The sequence below is a fragment of the Callospermophilus lateralis genome, chromosome 19 (genome assembly GCF_048772815.1).
Source record: "Callospermophilus lateralis isolate mCalLat2 chromosome 19, mCalLat2.hap1, whole genome shotgun sequence".
Taxonomy (NCBI): Eukaryota; Metazoa; Chordata; class Mammalia; order Rodentia; family Sciuridae; genus Callospermophilus; species Callospermophilus lateralis.
Genome location: NC_135323.1, coordinates 14,552,185 through 14,576,018, shown reverse-complemented (window position 1 = coordinate 14,576,018; position 23,834 = coordinate 14,552,185). Strand labels below are relative to the sequence as shown.

The 23,834-nt window shown below is 41.5% G+C and overlaps 1 protein-coding gene across 1 annotated transcript in view; it reads left to right on the top strand.

Annotated features, from left to right (window-relative positions):
- The window catches only part of Dnah3 (dynein axonemal heavy chain 3), a 153,790-nt gene that overhangs the window by 13,046 nt on the left and 116,910 nt on the right, over window positions 1-23,834 (top strand). Inside the window, exons 7-17 of the mRNA XM_076840105.2 lie at window positions 1,399-1,594; window positions 4,905-5,030; window positions 6,180-6,375; window positions 7,998-8,177; window positions 11,024-11,160; window positions 14,583-14,688; window positions 14,860-15,038; window positions 15,784-15,968; window positions 17,152-17,275; window positions 21,531-21,684; window positions 22,456-22,600. Of these exons, the coding sequence (XP_076696220.1) occupies window positions 1,399-1,594; window positions 4,905-5,030; window positions 6,180-6,375; window positions 7,998-8,177; window positions 11,024-11,160; window positions 14,583-14,688; window positions 14,860-15,038; window positions 15,784-15,968; window positions 17,152-17,275; window positions 21,531-21,684; window positions 22,456-22,600 (1,728 nt within the window). The remainder of the gene's footprint in view (window positions 1-1,398; window positions 1,595-4,904; window positions 5,031-6,179; window positions 6,376-7,997; window positions 8,178-11,023; window positions 11,161-14,582; window positions 14,689-14,859; window positions 15,039-15,783; window positions 15,969-17,151; window positions 17,276-21,530; window positions 21,685-22,455; window positions 22,601-23,834) is intronic.

Below are 23,834 nucleotides of genomic sequence, written 5' to 3'. Positions count from 1 at the left end.
CCCTCACTTTATTATTTGCCACCTGGTTCCACTGAATGAGCCTAAAACATGAGTTTACCTTTAATTCAAATGTCCCCTCACCCCCACCACCAACACTGATGGCCACACCATCAGTGTGCATTCACAGAAACTGGGGATAAAAGATAGATTCTGACTCAGGAGATCAGCCTCTGGGATGGAGCCAAGATCTTGCATCTCTAACAAGCTCCCAGATGACCCAGTGGGACTCACCAGGGACCACAGTGTGAGTAGCAAGAGCCCATTCAGACTTCAAAACCCAGCTCAAGACCTATCTCTTCACTCAAGTGTTTTTTTTTCTCTCCCTACAACTATCAACAGTCCCTTTGTTCTCTGCACCCGTAGCACCTCTTGTTCCTACTTTCAACTCATTTGCCCTTCCAAGTTCTCCTGTGCTTTTATTTCTCTACTACTACTTCACACTGGGGCTGTCCTTTCATTTCTCCTGGGTCTTGTCTCCTGTGTCAGACTGTTAGCTCTTGGATGGAGATGGATGTGCTATTGATCCCCATTCCACTTATCATTATCCCAGTGTCTTGTGCATGTGGTAGGTCAGTGGGAAGGATTTGGTAATGGGTGGGCAGTGGGAGAAGCACATCCAACCACAGGGGTGATCCTGTTAGTTTTCCACCTTTCTATTCTCTCTTTACCAATTTGTCTGGTTATTTTTATTTTCTAACTAGCTTTCTAATGGTGTCAGTGTAATGGCCCCTGTCTATGATCATACAGAACCCAGCTCCTGAAAATAAACACATGAGGTCCTTCACTCCAATTTACTCCTCCATTTGCATCACCTCTAACCTCCTCACTTGTACCTGATCTTTCTGCTGCAGTATACTTAGCTCACAGCACCTTGAGCAGACCTAAAAGAGATGGCACTTCACCTCTTTATGCTCTTCCTTTCTCTTCCTAATAAACTCCTGTTCACTTTTTTCAGATCCAGAACTAGTGTTTCTTCCTCTAGGAAGCTTTTACCCATCCTTCCTTAGCCTTAGAAACATCTGGTCTCTAAGTTGGCATTTGTATGTAACTGGTGTGATCAATTTGTTGATTTTGGGATAAGTGTCTTGATATCAGAAATCAACTGTCAACGAAGGAGGTATTAGCATGCTTGTGCATTGTCATGCAAGATGCTGGGGATCCTAATGGGACTCAATCCCAGATTTAAGTGCTTCTCCTTCCCATGAGATACCTTCAGAAAGAAAAGACATACCAACAGAGTGGAGCTTCCCCAAATAGCCAAGGATGGCCTATGACCTTGCAAACAAAGGGGAATCTCCCAGTGTAAATGGACAGAGGCTCATTTGCATTGTTAAAGCTAGGAGCATGGAATGGTCAAGGTCCCTGCCTAATACCAGGGTGTTTGCCTCTTGGTTCTAGTTGATTACATCCTCATGGACCCACTGGAGAAAAAAAGACTCTTCATTGACAGCATCCCACGCATGTTTCCTCAGAGAGTGATCCGGGCCCCTGTGCCCTGGCATGCCACCTACAGGAATAACAAGAAGTGGAACGAGGAGCACCTGCACACGGTGAACCCCATGATGCTCATCCTGAAGAACCTGTGGTTTGAAGAGTAAGAAGTATCTCCCCTCCTGTCCTCTCCTTTCTTCATTATTTCCACATAGAAGCAAGCCTCTTAGGTGGAGCACAGTGACATTTTGCTCTGACTGCAGCAAAATGAATCAAACAACAACAACAATAATAATAATAATAATAAAAAGATGAAAAACCCTAGACCAAAAGTGCATATGAACTGTGACTGAGAACCCCACATGCAGGGTTAAGTGGCCGTCCTTTGTCTTCCTGGAGTACTTAATGTCTCTGTGCACTGAACTTGGTTAAAAAGCAGATGCCTTGAGCCAGTCCCAGCTCAGGTTCACAGCCTAGGTCTGCTGCTTCATAGGGAATGTGTGTGTGCTAGATCACTTCTGTGCTAGATCACTTCTGTGTCTTCCTTTTCTTATCTTGAAGTTTGAGAGTTCCTACTTTGTACAGTTGCTAGGAAGAATAAACCACTGAATACGTGCAAAGTGCCTTGCACGGTGTCTAGTATAACCTAAGTATCCAGGAAGCATAGATTCACTGTAAGCTCCATCATGACACTTATCACCCTGAATTGTAATTGTGTGCTTGCTTATCTGCCTCTGTGAGGTGTGTAGGGGCCTGGGTCTCCTTTATGGAACACAGCCAGCAAGCTAGGGTTTCTCGGCTCTGTGACTAAATTGGCCCCAGGAATTGCTGGAGTCTATAAGAGACAGGGGGAGATTCACACTTTTTTCTCTCAATCATTTTTTTAAAAATTGAGATATACAGTGGTCACTTTCTATTCACAGGAGATTTGTTTCAGGATCCCTCACAGATACCACAATGAACAGATATTCAGGTCTCTTATAGAAGATGGCATATAATCTACACACTTTCCACATACTTGAATCAACTGTGGATTACTTATAATATCTAGTAAATGCTATATATATACAAGGAGATAATACAAGGAAAAAATGTCTGTACATGTTTGGTACAGAAGCAATTTTTTTTTTCTGGAATGTTTTCCATTTGTGGTTGGTTGAATCCATGCCTGCAGAGCCCACGGATATGGAATGCCAACTGTAATTCACATTCCTTAAAATCCACCCTTTAAAAGTTCACAATGTGTTAGTTGTTAGTATATTCATAAATTTGTGCTATTCTCACCGCTAATTTAAGAATATTTTCATCACCCCCCAAAAGAAACCCTGTACCTGTTAGTAGTCACACTCTAGGTTCTCTTCCTCTCAGCCCCTGGCAACTGCTAGTCTGTGGATTTGCCCTATTCTGGACATTTTCTATAAGTGGAATTATACAAAATATGGCCTTTGCATCTACTTCTTTCATTAAACATAATGTTTTCAATGTTTATGTGCATAGAAGCTCATATCAGTACTACATTCCTTTTTATGGCTGAATAATAATCCATAATATGGCCAGATTCCATTTATCCATTCACTGATTGTTCTGGAGGAGGACGAGGAGACTGTGAAGTTCTTTTTAGGCCCCTTATGAAGGGGTACAAGTCCTGGCAGAATAGTTCACTGAAAGGGCAGGCTAATGAAATGATTAACTACCAACATCTGGGTTCTTTGTTAGAAAAATAAGAGGCAGATATGTGGACCTGATTTTGATTGGCTAAACTTATCAACAAATCCTGTGCTTTTTGTTCTTTTTGAGGATATTTAGTCTTTAACACATTTAGTCTAAAGAGAGCCTTGTTGCTTGGACAACCTATTTGTTTTTCTTATGCTTTTCTTATAAATTTATCTGTTTGTTTATTCATTTGTTTATGAATAAATGACAGGGCATCACTGAATTTGCCAGGCTGGCCTTGAAATTGCAACCCATGGAATTACAGACATGGGCTACTGCACCCAGCTCATTTTTACTTAAGGACCCCTGGGTTCAATCCCTGGTATGAAAAAAAAAATGAGGGGGGACCAAGGGTGAAGTTAATCTAGGATAACCCACCAATGATAAGAAATAACCCACATTCCCTTTTCTGAACAAAATTCAGTTTTCTAAGATATTAGAGATGTTACAGAAAAGTACTTTTCTGACTAGTCAGAAATGTATAGTAATAATTTATAGAATCCACTCTGGAACTAGACTGCTGGGGTTCTGGTTCTTGTTTGGTCACTGGTGGACTATGATTTGGGGTAAATTAATCCCTCTGTGACCACTGGGTCCTGAGGATACAAGAATTTCAGACAGCAGGAGCAACCTGTTACAAAGGACCCAGGTGGTAGTATGCTGGGGGGGTCCTAGGAAGAGTGTAGAGCAGGTGGGTAGTGGGAGAGGAGGGCAGAGAGGTGACGAGGTGTCCGGGGAGGACAGGGAGTAGGAGAGAGGCACAGGCTGTGGAGGACCTTGTGTGCCCTAGTCAAGGACTCTGGCTTTCACTCTGATAGGGGAAGTCATTGGAGGGTTTCAAGCAGAGTGACATGATCTGGCTTAGATTTTAGAAAGAGCCACTTGATGAATGTTTTCTCTAGTAGGTGGAAGCTAACCCACAATAAGAAGGTGGAGGGGAAGAACCGAAGTTCAGAGGATTAGACCAAGGGGAAGGAAGGGAAGGGAAGAGGAAGATCGTGGCAAGAATCTGACATAACTTTCCCACGTACATATAGGAGTAAACTATGGTGAATCCCCCGTGGACATCCACAGATGGGCCCTAGTTAGAATGACATACTCCATGCAACTATAATATTATCAAAGTGGATTCTACTGTCATGTATAACTAAAAAGAATCAATAAAAAAATTGGAGATATACTTAAGAAAAACAAAAAGACCCCCCTGATGGCAGAGAGACCTTCAGGTCTCCTCCTGGGTGGGCCTTTCTTCATTGTCCCAGTGGTTCCAATCAAGGCAGTCCTCTGCATTGCCTTAAATAGGTCACCACCTGTTGAGTGAACTCATCGGTCTCCTCTTTGCAAGAATTCTTTTGGACTAGCCAAAAGACTAGAGCTGCAGGTTTTTAGGATATAATGAGTTTTGCTAGATGCAGTAGCACACATCTGTAATCCCAGAAGCTTGGAAGGCTGAAGCAGGAGAATTTCAAGTTCAAGACCAGTCTCAGCAACTTAGTGAGACCCTGCCTCAAAATAAAAACTTAGGCTGTAAGCAACTTAGTGAGACCCTGTCTCAAAATACAAAACAAAAAGACTGGGGTTGTAGCTCAGTAGTAAAGCACCCCTGGGTTAAATCTCCAGAACAAAAATTTAAAAAGTGAGTTTTACTCTGCTTCAATTTCTTCTCATTGAAAAATAAGAGCATTTTCCCTTTGAACTTTTCCTGTAAAATTCATTATTGGCTTTTTCAGCTTAGGAGGTTTCTCCCTCTCTTTTGGCAGATTTAAAGACCTCAGGTTCGTGCGAACAGCAGAAATACTGGAGGGGAAACTGCCTCTGCAGCCAAGCGAATATTGGGAAGTGATCCAGAACCACTGCCTGGAAGCTCGCCAAGTTCTCCTCACCAAGTCAGTGCCTGGCCTCTGAATGGGGCTGCACCACAGCCCCCTAAAGATGGAACATTCAAAAATGGAAATTTGTTTCCCATCTGGGGGTTGCACAGACCCTAGTGACTTCCCACTGACATGTTTCTCAGTCAGTCCCCTTCCTTCCATGTTCCCTTACCCTGGAAGCCTAATGTATAACTGCTCTTTATCCTGGGCTCCCAGGCTCCCTCTGCCTTTTGGAAATTCTCTTGTTGCTCTTCCTTATGAGGATACCACTCTCATTTCCTTCCTCTGAATCTTTTAGGCTTCAGTGGGCTATAGGACAACATATTTAAATAACTTTTATTCAGATGGTCCACGGGAAGAGCCTCAAGTTTGCAAAGTTAGAGGGTTTTCAGATACTTGGACAAATTTTTTTTTCCCTTTGCAAAAGCATGCAGGTCTATATCCTGAGTCAGAGACATGACTTTATGTAAAATAGTGATAATAATACCCACTGATTATCAGAGAAAATGCATACATCATTGTTGACACATAGTAGAAGCTCAATTAATCTTAAGTATTCTCTTCACAGATGTGACCATTGCTAGATACTTCTCTGATTGCTAGAGTAGATAAGAGAACAAACATAATAGGATGAAATACCCGGTGGCTCCTACTGTGAATTAGAAATTGGGAGAAGTGGGATTAAAAACAAACAAACAATAAGGCACCCATTTCTTCTTGTCTGATTTCTACTCACAACTTTGAGTATCCACTGTCACAATGGATTTTTTTTTCTCCCAAGTTTATTTCCTTTCTTCTCTATCTGAAAAATCTAAATCAGAGGCCAAGTGCCTGCTAGAGAGAGAACATTCTAGTTCTTTAAGCCACTATACCCCATCTCTGATTATAAAGAAGAAGCTATAGACTTTCAGCAGGACCTGCCACCCACACCCTCTGTGCATTTGGATATGGTCAATGGAAGAACAGCCTTTCAATTTAAATCTTATTTGCTTCCAGGAAAGGGGTGTTTGCAGGTGAAGCAACCAGGGTTATGAAATGACCAATTTACAAGGCCACTTAATAGGAAATGAGTCATCTGCCTGGTTGCAGAGAGCAGAGGGATGGCAGAGAGGGCTTCTCAGAGCTCAGAAAGCTTCTTACGTGGATTCCCTTCTTTCCCCACAGGTGGATCCCTACCTGTGCCCAGCTTTTTGTCTCACAAAAGGAACACTGGATCCGCTTTGCTCCCAAGAGTGACTATGACTCCTCTCGAAGCATCGAGGAATATTTTGCTTCGGTTGCTTCCTTCATGTCACTGCAGCTCAGAGAGCTGGTCATCAAGTCCCTCGAGGACCTCGTTGCCCTCTTCATGATACACAAGGTGTGCTGGGAATCCACACTGCGTCCTCTCAGAGGAAAACAACCTTGTTAGAACCAGGATGCCATCATGTATGTCCTCAGCTGTAAACCAAGCCCAAAAGTAAAGTTCTGGATTGGAGCCACAATGGGCAATTGTTAGTTTACAAAAATTATGTCTTCCTGGTAAACATCTACTAAAATGGAGAAGTTGTTAAGAAATTTTAAAGAAAGATTGCATAAAATGGAACACAAGCTTCTTATAGTAAGGTTGAGGGCACTTTTTGTCATCTCGGTTACAAAGGAGTTGAAAAGGTCTGATATCAACCATGGCTTGATATTTAGGGACTGTTGTGTGTATCCACTGACTATAGTGACTCAGTTCTTTGAAGGGGGAACCCTCCAGAAAGAAAAGGCTCTGTTGACCTAGCTTGTAACTTTCTTCATGAAACTGCTTCAGTGAAGTAAAAATAGAAATTTAGAGCACAAAGTCCTAGTTTTCAAAGCACGACAGAATTCCCCTCAGTTGAGATACAACCTAGGAATCAAGGAGAAGAGTCTTTTGGATTCTGTCACCATGTTTGTATTTCACCTTAAAAAGACTAATAAAAATGAAGTTTTAAGTATTTTTACAAATAAAGTAAATAATGGACCTTTGGCTAACAAATATAGAAAACAACGCTGCTGAATTGTGACTGCAATGTCAGCTGTCTAAGCTGGAGGGCAACTCGGTAGACGTCATTAGAAACATCTACTTTGCCAAGCAGAAGAAACCCAGATAGAGAGAGAAATCTCACTCTAAAATTCCACTCAGAGAAAAAAGTAAAAGTTAAAATGTGTCTAAAGAAAGGGGAAATTTATGAGTATTTGACACACAGTAGATGTGCAATAAATGTTCTACCTTAAATCTAGAAATCTTTAATTACTGGACAAGTCCTTTACAGCTCCCTAAGGAAATTTCATTAGGCACTCTAATTTATGAAACTTATCTACTTTTTTGAATAAAATTAGAAATACCTTTAAGTCAATGTTTCTGTTCTAGGAAGACTGACGTTTTGAGCATCTGAAATAGACCATATACTCATAAGCAGTGCCACTGGGGTGTACAGATAATTATCCAGGCTTTGGGATTCAGTTAAATAATTTTTGTTGAGCACCTACTATGTGCCAAATACTGTCTTGGATATTTTGGAGGAGAGAGATGGATCAGACATAGATCCCACCCTTTAAGTTTAAAATCTTGCTGAAGATAAAAATAAAATACTATGAAGGAAGTGGAAATATGGAAGTTCAGCAGTGGAGGAGATTTTATCCAGGGAAGGAGGCTTCCCAGAGCTGAATTTTGAAGGGTGGGAAGGTTTTAGAAATTAGAGTGCAGTAAACACTAAGCAAAATAAACAATACTAAACAAGGGTTTTGAGAAAGGGGAGGAGCAGGAGGAGCTCAGAGTGGGGTAGGCTATGCGGAGCCTGTGTTTTAAACATGCGTAGTATTTGGTATGGTTCCTGTGTTTTAAACATGCGTAGTATTTGGTATGGTTCACTTCCCTCCCTGGTGCTCAGGTAGACTGTGAATGCATGACTTTCACTCCCTTGACTTTGAAAGGCCCAATCTGGTGACATTTCCCATGCCTTATATCTCCTGAAGGATGGAAATGACTTCACAGAGCCCTACCAAGAGATGAATTTCTTCATACCCCAGCTAATTGTGATCAAACTTGAAGTCCAGGAGCCCAATATTGTATTTAATCCAACTTTTGATGCATGCTGGGAATTGATAAAGAATTCTTTCTTGGAAATCATTAAGAACTCTAATGGGATCCCCAAGGTATAGTATTTATTTATTTAATCCTCATTTGTATCTTTATTCATTTACTGAATAAAATATGTTTAAGTGGTTGATAGTATAAGACATAAGGGTGTGGTATTCACTTAGGAAATTTTACTTTGGGAATATATCTTGAATATACCCCCTTAGCCCCCAGAAAGATTATGTGGGCCATAAAGAAAGGTCCATGCAGCCCAGTTCTGTGCTTCTAGTAAGGGCATTAAGAGTAGTTTTTGAGGGAGTATAGTCCCTTCCATGATGCCAACTCCCAAGGAGCAGATCTGTCCCAAGCCATATCCAGCTCAGGCTAATAATTCATTATGGATCACTTGCCATGAACTTGCCAGAAATTTTTGTAAAACTGGATTTAATTTCATTTTGAAGTTCCCGTTGGTTTGTTTCTTTGCCTTGTAGACTTCCAGAGAGAAATCTCCCCTTCCTGGCCCAAGCCCTTTCCCATTTACTTCTCAGGGTGGAATTGCTAATCAGATACGGACAGTTATGAGCAAATGTTTGCCATTAGACAGGATCATCCACATTGTTTAACACCTGTCTGATTCCCTACAGGTGTTTGCTGTGATAAGAGGACCTTGTCCAGACCCACATGGGGAGGGAGTGGGGGATTCTTGTTTTCTCTTTCTTTCTTGTTCTCTCCAGAATATACACTTACACACATTTGAGTCCACTTCTCTGGATAATCCTGTACTTAGAGAGTTCTAAGAAATCAAGATTAGAGAAAAGGTGTGTAGGGAAGCCTGTGAAGCTGACTGCAGCAAAGGAGTTTTGATCCCAACCATACTTGGTGAACATGCAAATTGGGTGTGCAGAAGTGGGTGAAAGAGGGCAGATTGCCTGTAACCAGTATTCCTAGGAAGGAAATGAAAGAAAAGATTGTGATTTGAAATGATAAGTGCAGGGCTTGGACCTGATTAAAATACACCCTACTCGAGGCCTCCTTCCCTGCTGTTGTTTCCCTGCTGTTGATGGGTGATGTTTTCGAGCAGCTGGGGCAGGAGAGCCAGCAGCTGGGATGCTGCTGAGGAAGGCCTAGCAGAGGCTGGTGCCACCCCCCACCCCCTGCTACTTAGTGGATTGTAATGGCAATCCCCTCCTAGGGGACAGATTTGTGCCAGGTTTGAAAGCTATTGCACCAAACCATGAGAAAAAAGCACAAGGTCTCGGAGTTCTCCCTCGAGAGTGAAGTCCACCCATAGTACAGCTCCCTCTCTGAGTACTTCTGGCTGTTCTAGTTAACAATGAAAAATCAAATGACAGTTTCTTAGGTTGAATAGCTACAAACTACATCTAAGAGCATCGACAGATTGGCAGTTCCCCCTTTCCCTACCAGTCTGGCTTTGTTTATGATTAAACCTGAGTTTTTGGTCGGGGGAAAAGGGGGCAGAAAATTCAGTAAGAAACTTTGGGAAATAAAATAAATAGCATTCGAGGTGCAGGATAGAGGCATATTGGTGAGAGTTACTAAAGAAAGTAAAAGGAAATATTAGAAGTTGTTTGTCTCCGCAGTATAACTGAGGGAAAGGATGCTCTAATCCTGACTGATGCAAAAAATTTGAATGAGACGCAGAAGTAAAATGAAGCTGAGTGAATAAGGGAATGTTTATAAAACTAAAATGCAATGATTAGAGTTTAAAGCATTGTTAGCTGTCATGTTGCTGCATTACTTTCATAGTGAGGAAAAATTATACTTGGCTATGGAGAAGGGCCAAGGGACAGTCTGTCTCCTAATGGGTGAGTCCTCTTCCTCAATGTGTCAGGGAATGCCAAGTCAGAGAAGAGCCCAGAGGGAGCACTGAGAGTGATGTCAAGACCAAGGAAGCCAAGATCAGAGAGCCAGAGAAAAAAGCAGAATGTCACAATTAATTACCTGGAAAGGACAGGATTGCTCCTGTTTTCAGTTTCACAGACTGCTCTCTAGGGCGTGAGAGAACTGCCACAGCAGAAGGTGAACTTTTAGGGAAACCCAGGGTCTCCTGGGGGCCCACGAGGACTCTCTAAAAACATGAGACTTGAAAGGAACAGGGTAATGAAAGAGGAGTAATCCAATCATAAAGATATAGGCAAGGACAGATTGGAGTCGTCCTCGGAGTGAAGCAGAGGAACATCTCTCAGGAGCTCCCCTCTACTCCCAGGTTGAGGTCCAAAGGCCCGTCGTTGGAGGCAAATTTGGCGTGAGGGTAGGGAAGAAATGGATCCCGGAGGAGCCCCCAGATGTTATAGTTAAAGCTTCGTCCTGGGGTTTCATAAACTGACTTCCAGAGTACTCCCATATAATCGAATGTGACTTATGGAGTAGAAGGAAGAGATCAAGAGGGAGGGAGGAGAAGGACAGAAAAGGGGAGGAAATGCAGAATAAATGTAACAAAATTATGCCACGAACATGGATAAATACACCAAAGGGAATTCCATCGTTATGTGCATGTAAAAAGCACCAATCAAAAATAAATAAATGAGTGAAAGGAAGATCAGTAGAGCAGAAGAAGAATGGGGGAATGAAGGAGAGGAGGGAAAGGTGGGGGGAATGGCAGTGAAACGGAGTAAATCAAATTCCACTGTGTATGACTTTGTCAAAATGAACCCAACTACTGTGCATAATTATAATGTTCTAATTAAAAGGAAAAAAAAAAGGGAGCGATCCAGGCAAGAAGAGAGGAGAGAATGGAGATAGCCGGAACAGCAGGGTGGTTCCTGCACTGCCTGAGAGGGAATAGAGGGAGAATGAGCTGGCTTCCCTGGAAACGAGTCCATTGCTAGAGATCTTGCATTTTGATATTGTCTCCCTTCTTGTGGATGTCCTGTGATGTCTAAAAGTGCTTTCTGCTCTCTAGGTGGAGTCTGTCCTGTTCCCAGAGTTGAAGGGATATAACCTGATCCTTGGAACAGTGGACAGTAAAGAAAAACTTGTTTCTGATTTTGTGGATCAAACTTTTGACGTATTTCAGAAAAATCAAGTTGGCCCCCACAAGTAAGTTCATTGAGCTATAACTGTATTACACAGTCTTTGTGGTTTTGGTTCTTATCTATCATCAAATAAGCAATTCCTATTTCCACAAACCTAAACATGTACATAAAATGACTTGCCAGTACTTACATGGGTATTACTGTTTATCCCCATGTTACACATGAGGAAACTGTAACTTTCCTGGTGTTAACCCATAAATAAACAGAAGTGCCAGGATTTGAATGAAACTGCAGATCTGTCTCCATTATCTGAAAGCCAAGGGGTCAGATGGATTTTGGCATTAAAAAAATTTCTGGATTTTAAGAAAGTCATCTATCACATATTAGTTGCAGCTTCTGCAAGGTCTAGGGCAACATACTCATATTTTTGCTGTGAAACCTGCAAATATTCACATCAGTAGCCTCACATCAGTTTAGGCCAGGTTTTGCCACCAAATGAGTATCTGATGCAACTTTGTTTTCTCAGAGATTTTTGGAATGGGGAATTTAAGGGAGAGGGCTTGAGGAGCAGTTATCAGAATCCTGCCGTCACCACACGGCAGAACATCTCACAGCTGTTAACATAATGTGAGCAAGCAGTGACTGTTTTAGGGTAATCATATAATGTCACTTCCAAACTGAGATGTAGAAGGGGTGTTATTAACAATTACCACCGGACAATGCTTTGTCTTAGGCAAGCCAGGACATCTGGTTCCCTTAACCCAAGGTTTCTTTTTTTAATTAGGTATATATGACAGTAGAATTCATTTTGATTCATTGTACACAATTGCACCACTACTTTTCATTTCTCTGGTTGTACACGATATCGTATCACACCATTTGTGCAGTCACACATGTACCTAGGGTGATAATGTCCATCTCGTTCCACCATATTCCCTGTCCCCATGCCCCATCCCCACCTCACCTTCCCCTTTGCCCCATCAAAATTCCTCCATTCTTCCCATACCCCCCGCCAAATTATGGATCAGCATCCACTTACAAAAAGAACATTTGTCCTTTGGTTTTTTGGGGATTGGTTTACTTTGCTTAGCATGATATTCTCAAACTTCATCCATTTACCTATAAATGCCATAATTTTATTCTCTTTTAATGCTGAGTAATATTCCATTGTGTATATATACCATAGTTTTTTATCCATTCATCTATTGAAGGGCATCTAGGTTGCTTCTACAGTTTAGCTTTGTGAATTGAGCTGCTATAACATTGATGGGGCTACGTTACTACAGTATGCTGATTTTAAGTCCTTTGGGTTAGACTAAGAAGTGGGATAGCTGGGTCAAATGGTGGTTCCATTCCAAATTTTCTACACAATCTCCATATTGCTTTCCAGATTGGTTGCACCAATTTGCAGTCCCATCAGCAATGTATAAGTGTGCCTTTTCCCCCACATCCTCACCAACATTTATTGTTTGTATTCTTAATGGCTGCCATTCTGACTGGTGTGAGGTGAAATCTTAGAGTAGTTTTGACTTGCATTTCTCTAATTACTAGAGATGTTGAACATGAGAAGTATCTGTTCAGCTCCTTAGCCCATTTATTGATTGTGTTGGTTTTTTTTTTTTTTTTGGTATTTTTTTTTTTGTGTGTGTGTGTGTTCTCTATATATCCTGGAGATTAGTGCTCTATCTGATGTGCGTGTGGCAAAAATTTGCTCCAAAAATGTAGGCTTTCTCTTCACCTCATTGATTGTCTCTTTTGCTGAGAAGAAGCTTTTTAATTTGAGTCCATCCTATTTATTAACTCTTGATTTTATTTCTTGTGCTTTAGGAGTATTGTTAAGGAAATCAGGTCCTAATCTGAAGTGATGAAGATTTGGGCCTACTTTTTCCTCTGTTAAGTGCAGGGTCTCTGGTCTAATTCCTAGGTCCTTGATCCACTTTGACAAAGGTTGAGTTTTGTGCATGGTGAGACTTAAGGGTTTATTTGCATTTTGCTGCGTATGGATTTCCAGTTCTGCCAGCACCATTTGTTGAAGAGGCTATCTTTTCTCCAATATATGTTTTGGGTGCCTGTGTCTAGTATGAGATAACTGCATGTATGTGGTTTGCCTCTTGTCTTCTATTCTGTACCACTGGTCTGTCTATTTCGGTGTTAATATCATGCCATTTTTTGTTACTAGAGCTCTGTAGTATAGTTTAAGGTCTGGTATTGTGATGCCTCCTGTTTCACTCTTCTTCTAAGGATTGCTTTGGCTATTCTGGGAACCCCAGATTTCTTTACTGAGGTCTATTGAATCTTTCAATTCTGTATCATGGGAGGCTGTGCTTTATGTGGTAAGATGCTTAGCAGCATCCCCAGCTGCTACCTGCTCAATGTCAACAGGAACCACCCAAAGTCTCCACACATGGCCAGATATCCCTTGCAGGCCCAAATCACCTCTAATGGAGAAAAGAACTAAACTTGACTGAAAGTCATTGTCTCAGAATCTGGAAGTGCTGCCCTCAGGAATTTAATGTGGGGACTTTATTTGAAGCACATGTTTTCCCTTTTCATGGAGACTTATTTGTACAGTTTATCTTTCTGAACTGACAGTTCCATGGGTTTCTGTCTGCATCTCGGTTTCAGAGTCTCTGATGTGTTGTCCAACACTTGGAAACCTGCGGGCTCCAGCGAGTTCTGTTTACTTAGTAACACTTTAATTTTAATTTAAACTTATTTCAAGACAGACTATTCGAAATATATCTGTCAATATTGGAAAATCTGTTCAGCCACTTTGTTGGGGTCTTAAAATAGATAATTTTTATTTTAGTATATTTTAGGTTAATTGACTCCAAATTTTCATCTTAAAATTAGACATAGAGGGGCTGGGGATGTGGTTCAGTGGTAAAGCACTTGCCTAGCATGTGTGAGGTCCTGAGTTCAATCCCAGCAGTGCAAAAAAAAAAAAAAAATTAGACATAGAATTTTTGAAGGATGGAGGGAAACTAATATTTATTATACATTCACTGTAAGCATAGTATTAATCACTATATGTATACAATTATATATGTATACATATAATTGTAATTAAGATTTATGACAATTCTATAAAGTATGAATTATAATTTCCCTTTAAAATGGAAGAACACTGAGTTTTGAGAACCCAGACTAACTAAATTCATGCAGCAAGAAACTGGCAAATTGGAATTAGAAGCCCCCAAATTCAGAATTCCAAGTTTGATATTTCGCTTTCCTGGTTTGGGTTCACTTAAAAAAATTTTTAATTGTAGATACACAATAATTTTATTTTATTTATTTATTTTTCTGTGGTGCTGAGGATTGAACCCAGTGCCTCACACGTGCTAGGCAAGCACTCTACCACTGAGCTACAACCCCAGCCCCTGGGTTCATTTTTTAATGCTATTGTCTGCTTTGATGGCCACTCTGACTCATCTGATTTGTTGATCTGCATTTGTGTGTTTGATTTTATGTTCTTCAACATGGAAGATATTTAAATGTATACAAAAAGTACAGTGATCTATTGGATAACACGGCAGAACAAAACATCACTGCTTTCCTGAAAGAAAATCAAGACATTGATGATTTTGTGACGGTAGGAACCCCTCTTGATATTTCATTCAGTCAATCCAAAGAGTAGTCATCATGTTTCATTAGGGTATATAGGTCTCAGTATTGGGCTGGTGTTTGCCCCAGAGGAGGCTGGGGGCAAATGGATAAGAAGCTAAAAGTCAAATCAAGCTGCTGAATGTGCTCCTTTCTGCAGAACATCAATGGCATAAAAAAGCGGAGAAGTGAAATTGCATCCATGCACATTACTGTGCCTTTAGCCATGTTCTGTCTTGACACCGTGACCCTAAATTATGATCTCTGTGAGAGAGCCCAAAATCTCAAAGACCGTTTGATTCAATACCAAGTGGATGTAAATCGGGACACCAATTCCAGGTATCATCATTCTGTGTAAACAGCAATAATATTTTACATTAACCCAGAGAATCAAAAGCCAGAACTTGTGTGCCTTCCAGCAGTGACCAGGCTGAAGTTCTGATTCAAGTGTTTTCTGCCCCAGAGTGAGGATGACAGGGAATTCAGGTCCATTATATGAGAATAAACTTGCTGGTATACTGTTAAGATGGTGATTATGAATTAACTTGGTGCTCCATTTTACCATAAAATGTGAGAAAAGTTGTTGGTTGTGGTGATATTCTTAATGAATAAACCATACCATGAGAATTGGTATGGTTTATTCATTAAGATTATGAGCTTTAGAGTCAATTAACCAAAATTTAGATCTTGGATCTGATACTTAGCAACTGTGTTGCTTTGGATGAAGTTACTCAGATTGACTTTCTTCCATCATCAAATGTAGATAATAATAGTACCTACCTTTTATAATTATTAAATAATTAATATATATAAATGGTTAGCATGGAGCATGGAACCTTGTAAGAGCTTAGTACCTGTCATTACACAAAACCATTACTATTGTTACTGTCCCTGGAGTGTGGTGTGCATGTGAATATTATCCAGCAAGGGTTTGAAGGTAGAGAAAAGTTGGAAAACAATGGTGTAAGGATCATGTCTGCTTAGCATGACAGGTCTTACAAGAAGACATTTTTGATGTCAATGACGATGATGGTGGTGGTGGTGATGATGGTGATGGTGATGGCAGCCATTTCTTTTTCTGTAGCATTTGTAATCAGTACAACACCATAGCAGAAAGAGTCAGTGAGATTCCTGCCAACACTAAGGAGCTGGTACTTCTCATTGAATTCTTAAAGAAATCCAGTGATGTCACTGTGTTCAAACTCAGGAGACAACTTAGAGATGCAAGTGAGCGGCTGGAGTTCCTGATGGACTATGCAGATTTGCCCCGTAAGTCCAGGGCCACATGTGCATATGTATATTTACATTTTCACATGTACATATAAGATAAAATATCTTATATTTTTAGGAGTAAGAAGCTGGAGGGGGAAAAGGATATGGGAATCCTACCACCAAATATTAGAAGAGCTGCTTTTCAGCTGCTCCTATGAGATGGAGGCACTAATTCCATACTCCTACCTGTGGGGATTTGATTCACACAAGGAGAATCTTGTTAGACAAAAGGAAAATGCATCTAGAACCTTGACATGTAGCTCTTAGATGCCTGTCTTGGGCATCTTGTGTCTGGTATTTCTGGAAATGTCAATTCCAAATGCAGACTCCTTAGATTTTACTTTTCTGTAATCTTAATACCTTTGAGGGTACCAGGTTATTTTCCTTTATGTTTCTGCATATCTTAAAAAGGAAAGAAAGGTTCAAAGCCCCTGAAGGCTTCTTGGGTCAAGTTAGAGTTAGGTCAAGTAAGGACTAAGCCCTGAGGGAAAAGTTGAATGCTCTCCACGAGCCCCTTTCCACCTGAGAACACCTGCATGTTACCTGGTGTTCACAGTGTGTATGAGGAGCACGGGGGCTGTTGACAGGAGAGCAAGATATGGGTACTGGAAGTGGAAAGGGGTTCCCTAATCCCATGCATACATTCATGAGCTGTGCCCTGGACCCTGGGCTCTCTCATTGTCTCTGCCTCCAAATGTTACAAGGAAACCCAGTGCATTTAATTTGACTGAGCCATGATGGCAGGGCATCTGGCTTTGATACCATTACAGCCATTTAACCAAAGGGAAACTAAAATTCAGATGAAGTAAATGGTTTGAAATGTGGAATTCAACCCAGGTTTCTGACTCTACTTAGCCAATAAAACAGAGTGGTTAGAACATAGACTTTGGGGATTATTAGATCTGAATTCAAATTCTGCTCTGCTGACCTCTAGCAGTGTAACCTTGACCACTTGGTTTAACCATTTTGTCTCCAATCTGTAAAAAATGAAGATAATAATATTATCTACTTTCTAGCCCGGCCCTTAATAAGTGCTTAATAGATGTTGGCTAGCATTCATCCATCACAGGTCCATTCATTCATTGCCACCCTCCACTGGCTTTGGTTGAACTTTTGACTTGCTGAACTAATTTCCCACATGCTAGGCAGTGTCCTGGAGCACTCTGTCTTTGTTTTGCAGAAGAGGATATCAAACTGAACAGCACTCTGTTCCTCTGGCCAGATCAGATTGAAGATATCTTTGAAAACAGCCGAAACCTGCTCCTTAACAAGAGAGATCAGGCAGAAATGGACCTGATTAAAAGGTACAGGGAGAGTCTGGGGTTGTTTTGGAAATGAGGCCAGACTCCGTAACACTCCCTGCAGTTCCCAGTGCTGCATAGAGTACCCGCCATCCCATAGCAGTGAGAGGGTAAAGACTCAAGATAGTTGGTGGAGAAGGAATTTCCTTTGGCTTCCCACTGAGGAGTGTTCTCTTTAATCCTGCTTCACTGTAGTAACCCCTGGCAATGTCTTTCCTCCCTGTTTTGAATAATTGAAATTTGGCAGAGCAGAGAGAAATAGGGAAAAATAGTGACATGTAATAACGGCTTCCACAATAGCAACAGCAGAAGTGTCAGCCTGGCGTTGGAGACCACAGATCTGTGCGGTATCAAGACAGGAGACATAAAGGCACGGCAGGGGGCTGAGAAATTGACTGTTTTGCAGCTGGTCTTGTTCAGTGCTAATGTGGCTATAATCATTTTTTTCATTCACTCTGTGTCAATGGGAATTTATTGTGGATCTTTACTATGTGATGTGCTCTATTCTAGACATGCATGTGTTTGGCCATTAAATAAAAATTTTAATCCAGTGACAGAGAAAATACAGACATACTAAAAAAATCTAACAATGACAAGTCAAGGGATCCAAGTGTTTTTCACATGATAGAGACACACACACACACACACACACACACACACACCAGCTTGTAACACTTGGACCATGAACTACAGATTCATGCCAATTACCCTGTCTTCTTCACACATGAGACTCCCACTGCCCAAATTCAGCTGCTATAATCCCTGTAAATACTTTCAAGAAAGGAAAGGGGTGGATAAAAGTAGACTTCAGGCTGGGGGTGTAGCTCAATGATAGAGCACTTGTCTAGGATGTGCAAGGTCTGGGGTTCAGCCCACAGGACCATGAGAGAGGCAGACAGACAGACTTTACACAGAATGAAAGTTTGGCCTGAGGAGAAACCCGTTTATCTCCTACCTTGAAAAGAAGACCTAGATCTGTTCCCCAGGGGGTATAAAAATGTCTTTTTGTTTTCTCTCTTACAACCTTCTCCTTACCTACATGAATACTGTCTCCAGAGCCTGGAATTTAGCCTGATGGGTGGAGGAGATATATTTCTCAATTCATAGACTATGTTTCAATGCAGTTTTAGATCTGCTGCAAAACTGAGCAAAGAGTACAAAGGGTTCCCAGATAATGCCCCACACCTACTCACATACACAGCCTTCCCTGTGGAACTGACTTTTATGCCTAACCACAAAGCAAAACTATTTTGTTAGTTAGATAGATGCACAGAAGCAAGTTCCATCATCTCTCTGAACCTCAGTATCCCTCATCTGGAGGGTGGGATAACACTGCAGCCAAACATTGTGTTCAAGGATGAAATGAGATGAGCTCGGAGTGTGCCAGTTGGTGACTAGTGCATGGTGGGCATCAGTGCTCTCAGCTTCCCCCTTGCTTTTAACAATGATCCCTTTGGGTGAAGAATGCTTTTGAACTTCCAGATTGCTGCCTCCTCCAAGGTGTACTTTAGGATGCACTACCCTGGAGGCAGAAGTGCTGTTGGACTTAAGAGGAGTGAGGATGGACCCTGGGGAAAGTGGGAGCAGCTGTCACTTATGGTGAGAGGAGAAGAGAGCCAGGCTTCTCCTTTCTGAGAGCTCTCAGCTTGATCCTGGCATCTGATTCCTGGGCTCAGCAGTAGAGGCCACAGAGGAGCCATCTGGAAGAAGCTTACCAAGCAGCCCTGGCCCAGCCCTCTCCTTGCTGACCTTAGACATCCATCCTGTCCATAATTTTGAACTAACCTTGAGGACATCCTGGGAGGAGGGCTGAGTAATATTCATGTTTCATCTGTCTTCTATGAAAACAATCCTGTTTCCTCTCCAAGAAGCTTGAGCTTGCTTTTCCAACCCTCATTAATTTTTGGCTTCCATGCCAGTTATTCTCCTTGAGCTGCCCCCACCTCATCCTGCTGTCCATTCTCCTCCTGCTCTGTCTGAGAGGCTGACATCCAGACTGTGGCCTCCAGTTCCCTCATCCATGGGATCCTGCCAGTGGAGACTCCTACAGGAGGCTGGAGAGGGATTGGGGGCCCTTTTCTTCTTTCCCTCTCTGCTTGGCCCTGGGGCTCTGGGTGACAATGCCAGTTGCTCTAGGGTTTCAATTCTCCTTGTCCCCTCATGCCTAGGGGTCATAAGGGTTCCCTGCCAAGGAAGGTCTCTGGGTGCCTACTATGTACTGTTTTGTTCTTTTGACCGTACCAGTATTTTACCTCTGTAGGTAGTCCCTTTGTTGAAGTATCTTAGAACTTCAGAGATAATCCCATTTCCTGCCAGAATTCTGGCCAATCCACCATCTTTAAATTTTTCTATTATCCTTCCTTGGACTCCAGGTGGTCCCACAAGTACAACTCATTTACTTGACCTAATTTCCTGAGTGAACTATTGTATAGAAATTCATATATACATACATACACACATATACACTTATATACATATATGCAAATTGATGTGTATATACATATGGGCTTAAAAATTCTAAGAAGAAATTAGATAATAATGTACATTAGTTATCTATTGAGGTATATCAAAACATAACAGATTAGAATAATAAAAAAAAATGATTACCTCACAGAATCTGTGATTCTGATTCTGATTATAAATCCAAGTGCAGCTTAACTATATGCCTGTGGCTCAAGGTCTCCCGTGGAGTTGGCGTCAGGGTCTGAGCCAAGGCTGTGCCCTCATCTGAGGGCTTAGCTAGGGAGGCCCTCTTTCTGGACCTACTCACATGATATTGTAGGATTCAGTTCCTCATGTGCTGTTGGCCAGAAACTGCCATCTATTCCTTGCCACAGGGCCTCTCCCCAGGCTAGCTCAGAGCACAGCAGCTGTTTTCCTTCAGAACAAGAGAGAAAGAGACCAAGAGAAAGAATGAGAAAGCAAGATAGAAGTCTTCCTGAGGGCTAATCTTGGAAGTGACACCCCATCCCTTTTGCCATATCTGTCTGTAAGAAGTGAGTTATTACACAGGGTAAGAACACCAGGAGGTAGGGATCCTTAGGCTGCTTCCCATGCAGTGTAATTAGAAATAAACCCAACTCAAATCACTTGAAAATAATTCTCATGCTCCTAAGGAGGAAAAAAAAAGAACATTAAAACTGCCATAACAGAATTAAATATTTTTAAGATAATAGCCAAATTTATGGAGTGTCACTGAAGCTGTTCTCCATGGCACCTCCCCTTGTTTATTCAACGGATGTTGATTGTGTGCCGCGTATCAGTTCTCTCTGCCAAGTGCTGGGAATACAACAAGGAATTAAGGAGGCAAAAGCTGTTTTCATAGATTTACATTCCAGTGAGTGAGAACTTGTATAGTGGTTATTCTGTAGCAGGTTCAATTCTGAGTGTTTTATATTAAGTTACTATTAAATAAAACCTTTTTCTCCCTCTGTTTTCTATCTTGGAGGCATGGAGAGTTTAAGTGTCTTGCCCTGGTCTACATAGCTATGAAGTGGTAGTATAAGCATCTGAACCAAGCCTGTCTGGCTCCAGACCCTGTCCATGAAGCACAGTGTTATTCTACCTGATTAAGAAGAGGGAGAAGCAAGTTTGAGATTTGCTTTGTTGATCCTATGGATGAAGTAGATAAATCTCTATAAATGCTCCCTGCTCCCTGCCCACAGCTGCCCCAATCCCCCTAGCTGAAATAGCCCTCCACCAACTGATCCACTAACCACTGTGTTTTGTTTTCTTTAGAGTATTTATCACTATCAGGAATATCTCATTTCACCTTTACCCTCCTGTGGATCCATTTATCCATTCATCCATCCATGTTTATCGTCTAGGTTTCCCACGATTAAAATATGTGTTCCATGAAGATAGACAGCTTAATAACATACTTCACAGATTTATTTGTGATGCTTAGACCAGTTATGGAATGTATTCAGTACTCAATAATAAATATTTAAATAATAGCCAAATGAAAAGCAATAGGTACATATATACATTTTCATATTTACCTGCTTACCTGTACAGGAAAACATCCGGAAATGTTTATTCACAGGTTCACAGCTGATCCATATCTTGTAGGTGGAATTATAGGTAGTTTAACTTATTTTTTCTTCTTCATTTATTTTTAGATAAATAGAGAAGTAGAGAGAGAGAGAGAGAAAGAGGAGTGGGGGGATCTGCAGATGCCAGATCAACTTCTTCCCAGAGTGAGCAATAAAAGATCACTAAATGGAAGATCCCCATGTGACTGGGCTTTTACTTTCAGGTGCTCAGAATTTGAGTCGAGACTGGAAGGCTACGGCAAGGAACTGGAAGGCTTTAGGAAGCGAGAAGTGATGACTACAGAGGAAATGAAGAACAACGTTGAAAAGCTTCATGAGCTTTCAAAGAACTTGGATCAGGCACTGATAGAATTTGAGGTTTGGGATCATGGAATGGGGACTTGTGACTCTGGTGATTCTGGTTCTTGGTTTTATATTTTCCCAATGACATCTCTCAGGTGGATAGTATTGATTGATTGATTAATTGACGAGTTCTTTCATTGGTACTTTCAACTATCTTTTTCTACACACCCACAACAGATTTTTTTTTTTTGTAAGCCATATGCGTACACAAAGAAGGTATAATAATGGGGGTAATTGCTTACACGTGTTGAGCATTTATTACGTGCTCAGTGACATGCAAAGGGCTCCCATGTATGATATCTCATTTAATGTCTGCAGCAAACTCCTGGGGCTTCTTATCCCCGTTTATCCGTATTTGAAGTGGGAGACTAAAACTTGAAGACACTAAAGTAATTTTCCTCAAAAGGTCAACTGGTAAGTTTTTTTTAGCCATTAAAGTTCTCTGAGGCAAGTCCACCTAGGAAGGCCTGGAAACAGTCTTATAAACCACTAAAGCATGTCAGAAATTAGGAAAAAAGGCCAGGACATGGTACATTGGAAACAAAGATGATGGATCAAGCAGCAAATTATCCTGTAGTATCTACCAGCTGGATCTCGGCTGCCCTGGCCCTTGAAGGTAGCAGAGGGACCTTCTTGCTGGAGTCTGTATCTTATTTTCTTTTTACTCTCAGGTGAGGGAGCATCTTCCTCCACTGGGTTTTCAGTGTGCTAAGGAACTTTCCCTGGAGGCTTTTAGGGTTCAGGGAACTACCTCCCTAATAGACAGAACCCCCTTTTGTCCTGCAGTTGATCAATAAAGAGGAAGAGCTGTTGGAAAAGGAGAAGAGTTCATTCCCACTTCTGCAAACCTTGATAACCAACAAAGTACCTTACGAGCAGCTGTGGGTGATGGCCTACGAATTCAGCACCAAGTCCGAGGAATGGATGAATGGTATGGCATGTTCTCACTCCACAGGGACAGAATGGGGATGGGGAAGGGGGTTCCCCTTTCAAGCAGTTCTGAAATATGGTCTAATGCTAGGTGCAGTGGTGCGCACCTGTAATCCCAGCGACTCAGAGGGTTGAGGCTGGAGGATGGCAAGTTTGAGGCCAGCCTAGGTAACTTGGTGAGACCCTGTCCCAAAAAGTAAAAAGGACTGAGAACATATCTCAGTGGTAAAGTGCCCTTGGTTCAATCTCTAGTACAAAAAAAAAAAAAAAAAAAAAAAAGGAAAAAATAGGAAACAAATAAACAAGGTCTTCTTTTCATATTCTGGCTGGACTTTTTATCAAATTCTGACATTCCAGGTTAAAACAGCCACAGTCAACATTTTCTGACATGATAACAAAGGAAAATGTGGCTCTAAGTGCCAGAACTGTTGCCAGAGCAGATAGGATGGGCAGTGCCCAGAGCCAGGGACCAGAGAGAGGCAGATGCAGGAAGGATGAGGTAGCAGAAGAGTCAGTGTGCCATTGACCATAAGCCACCTTTTCCTTTAGCCTCTGGAGGTAGGGTGGAATGGAGAAGGTAGAAGCAATAAGACTTCATGTTGAGCTGATATGGAGTAAGGGGCAGGGAGGAAGAGGGGAGAACCCAAGGTGACTTCCAAATTGCTAGCTTAGGCAATTTGGTAGGCTTTGCCTTCACTGAGCAGAGAAGTGACAAATTTGTTAGGGAGAAATTACACTTGAATACGTTGATTTTGATGTGTCTGAAAACATCCAAATGGAAATTGTTTTAGTTACTTTTTAGTTGCTGTGACCAAAATACCTGCCAAGAATGATTTTAAGGAGGTCAAGTTTATTTGGGGGCTCATGGTTTCAGAGATCCCAATCCATGGTTGGACAACTCTGTTCTTCAGGGACCCAGGAGAGGCAGGACATCATGGCAGAAGGATGTAATGGAGAAAAGTGGCTTGAGACATCACACCAGGAAGGAGAGAGAGATATTCCATTCATCACATACAAAATATATACCCCAAAGGCACACCCCTCCAGCCACATACCTACTGCCTTCAGTTACCACTCAGTTAATCCCTGAGGAGATTAACTCACTGATTGGGTTAAGGCTTTCATAATCCAATCATTTCACCTCTAAACTCCTGCATTATCACCTGCATTATCCCACACATGAGCTCTGGGAGACACCTAATATCTAAACTGTAACAGAAATATTAACTCAGAAT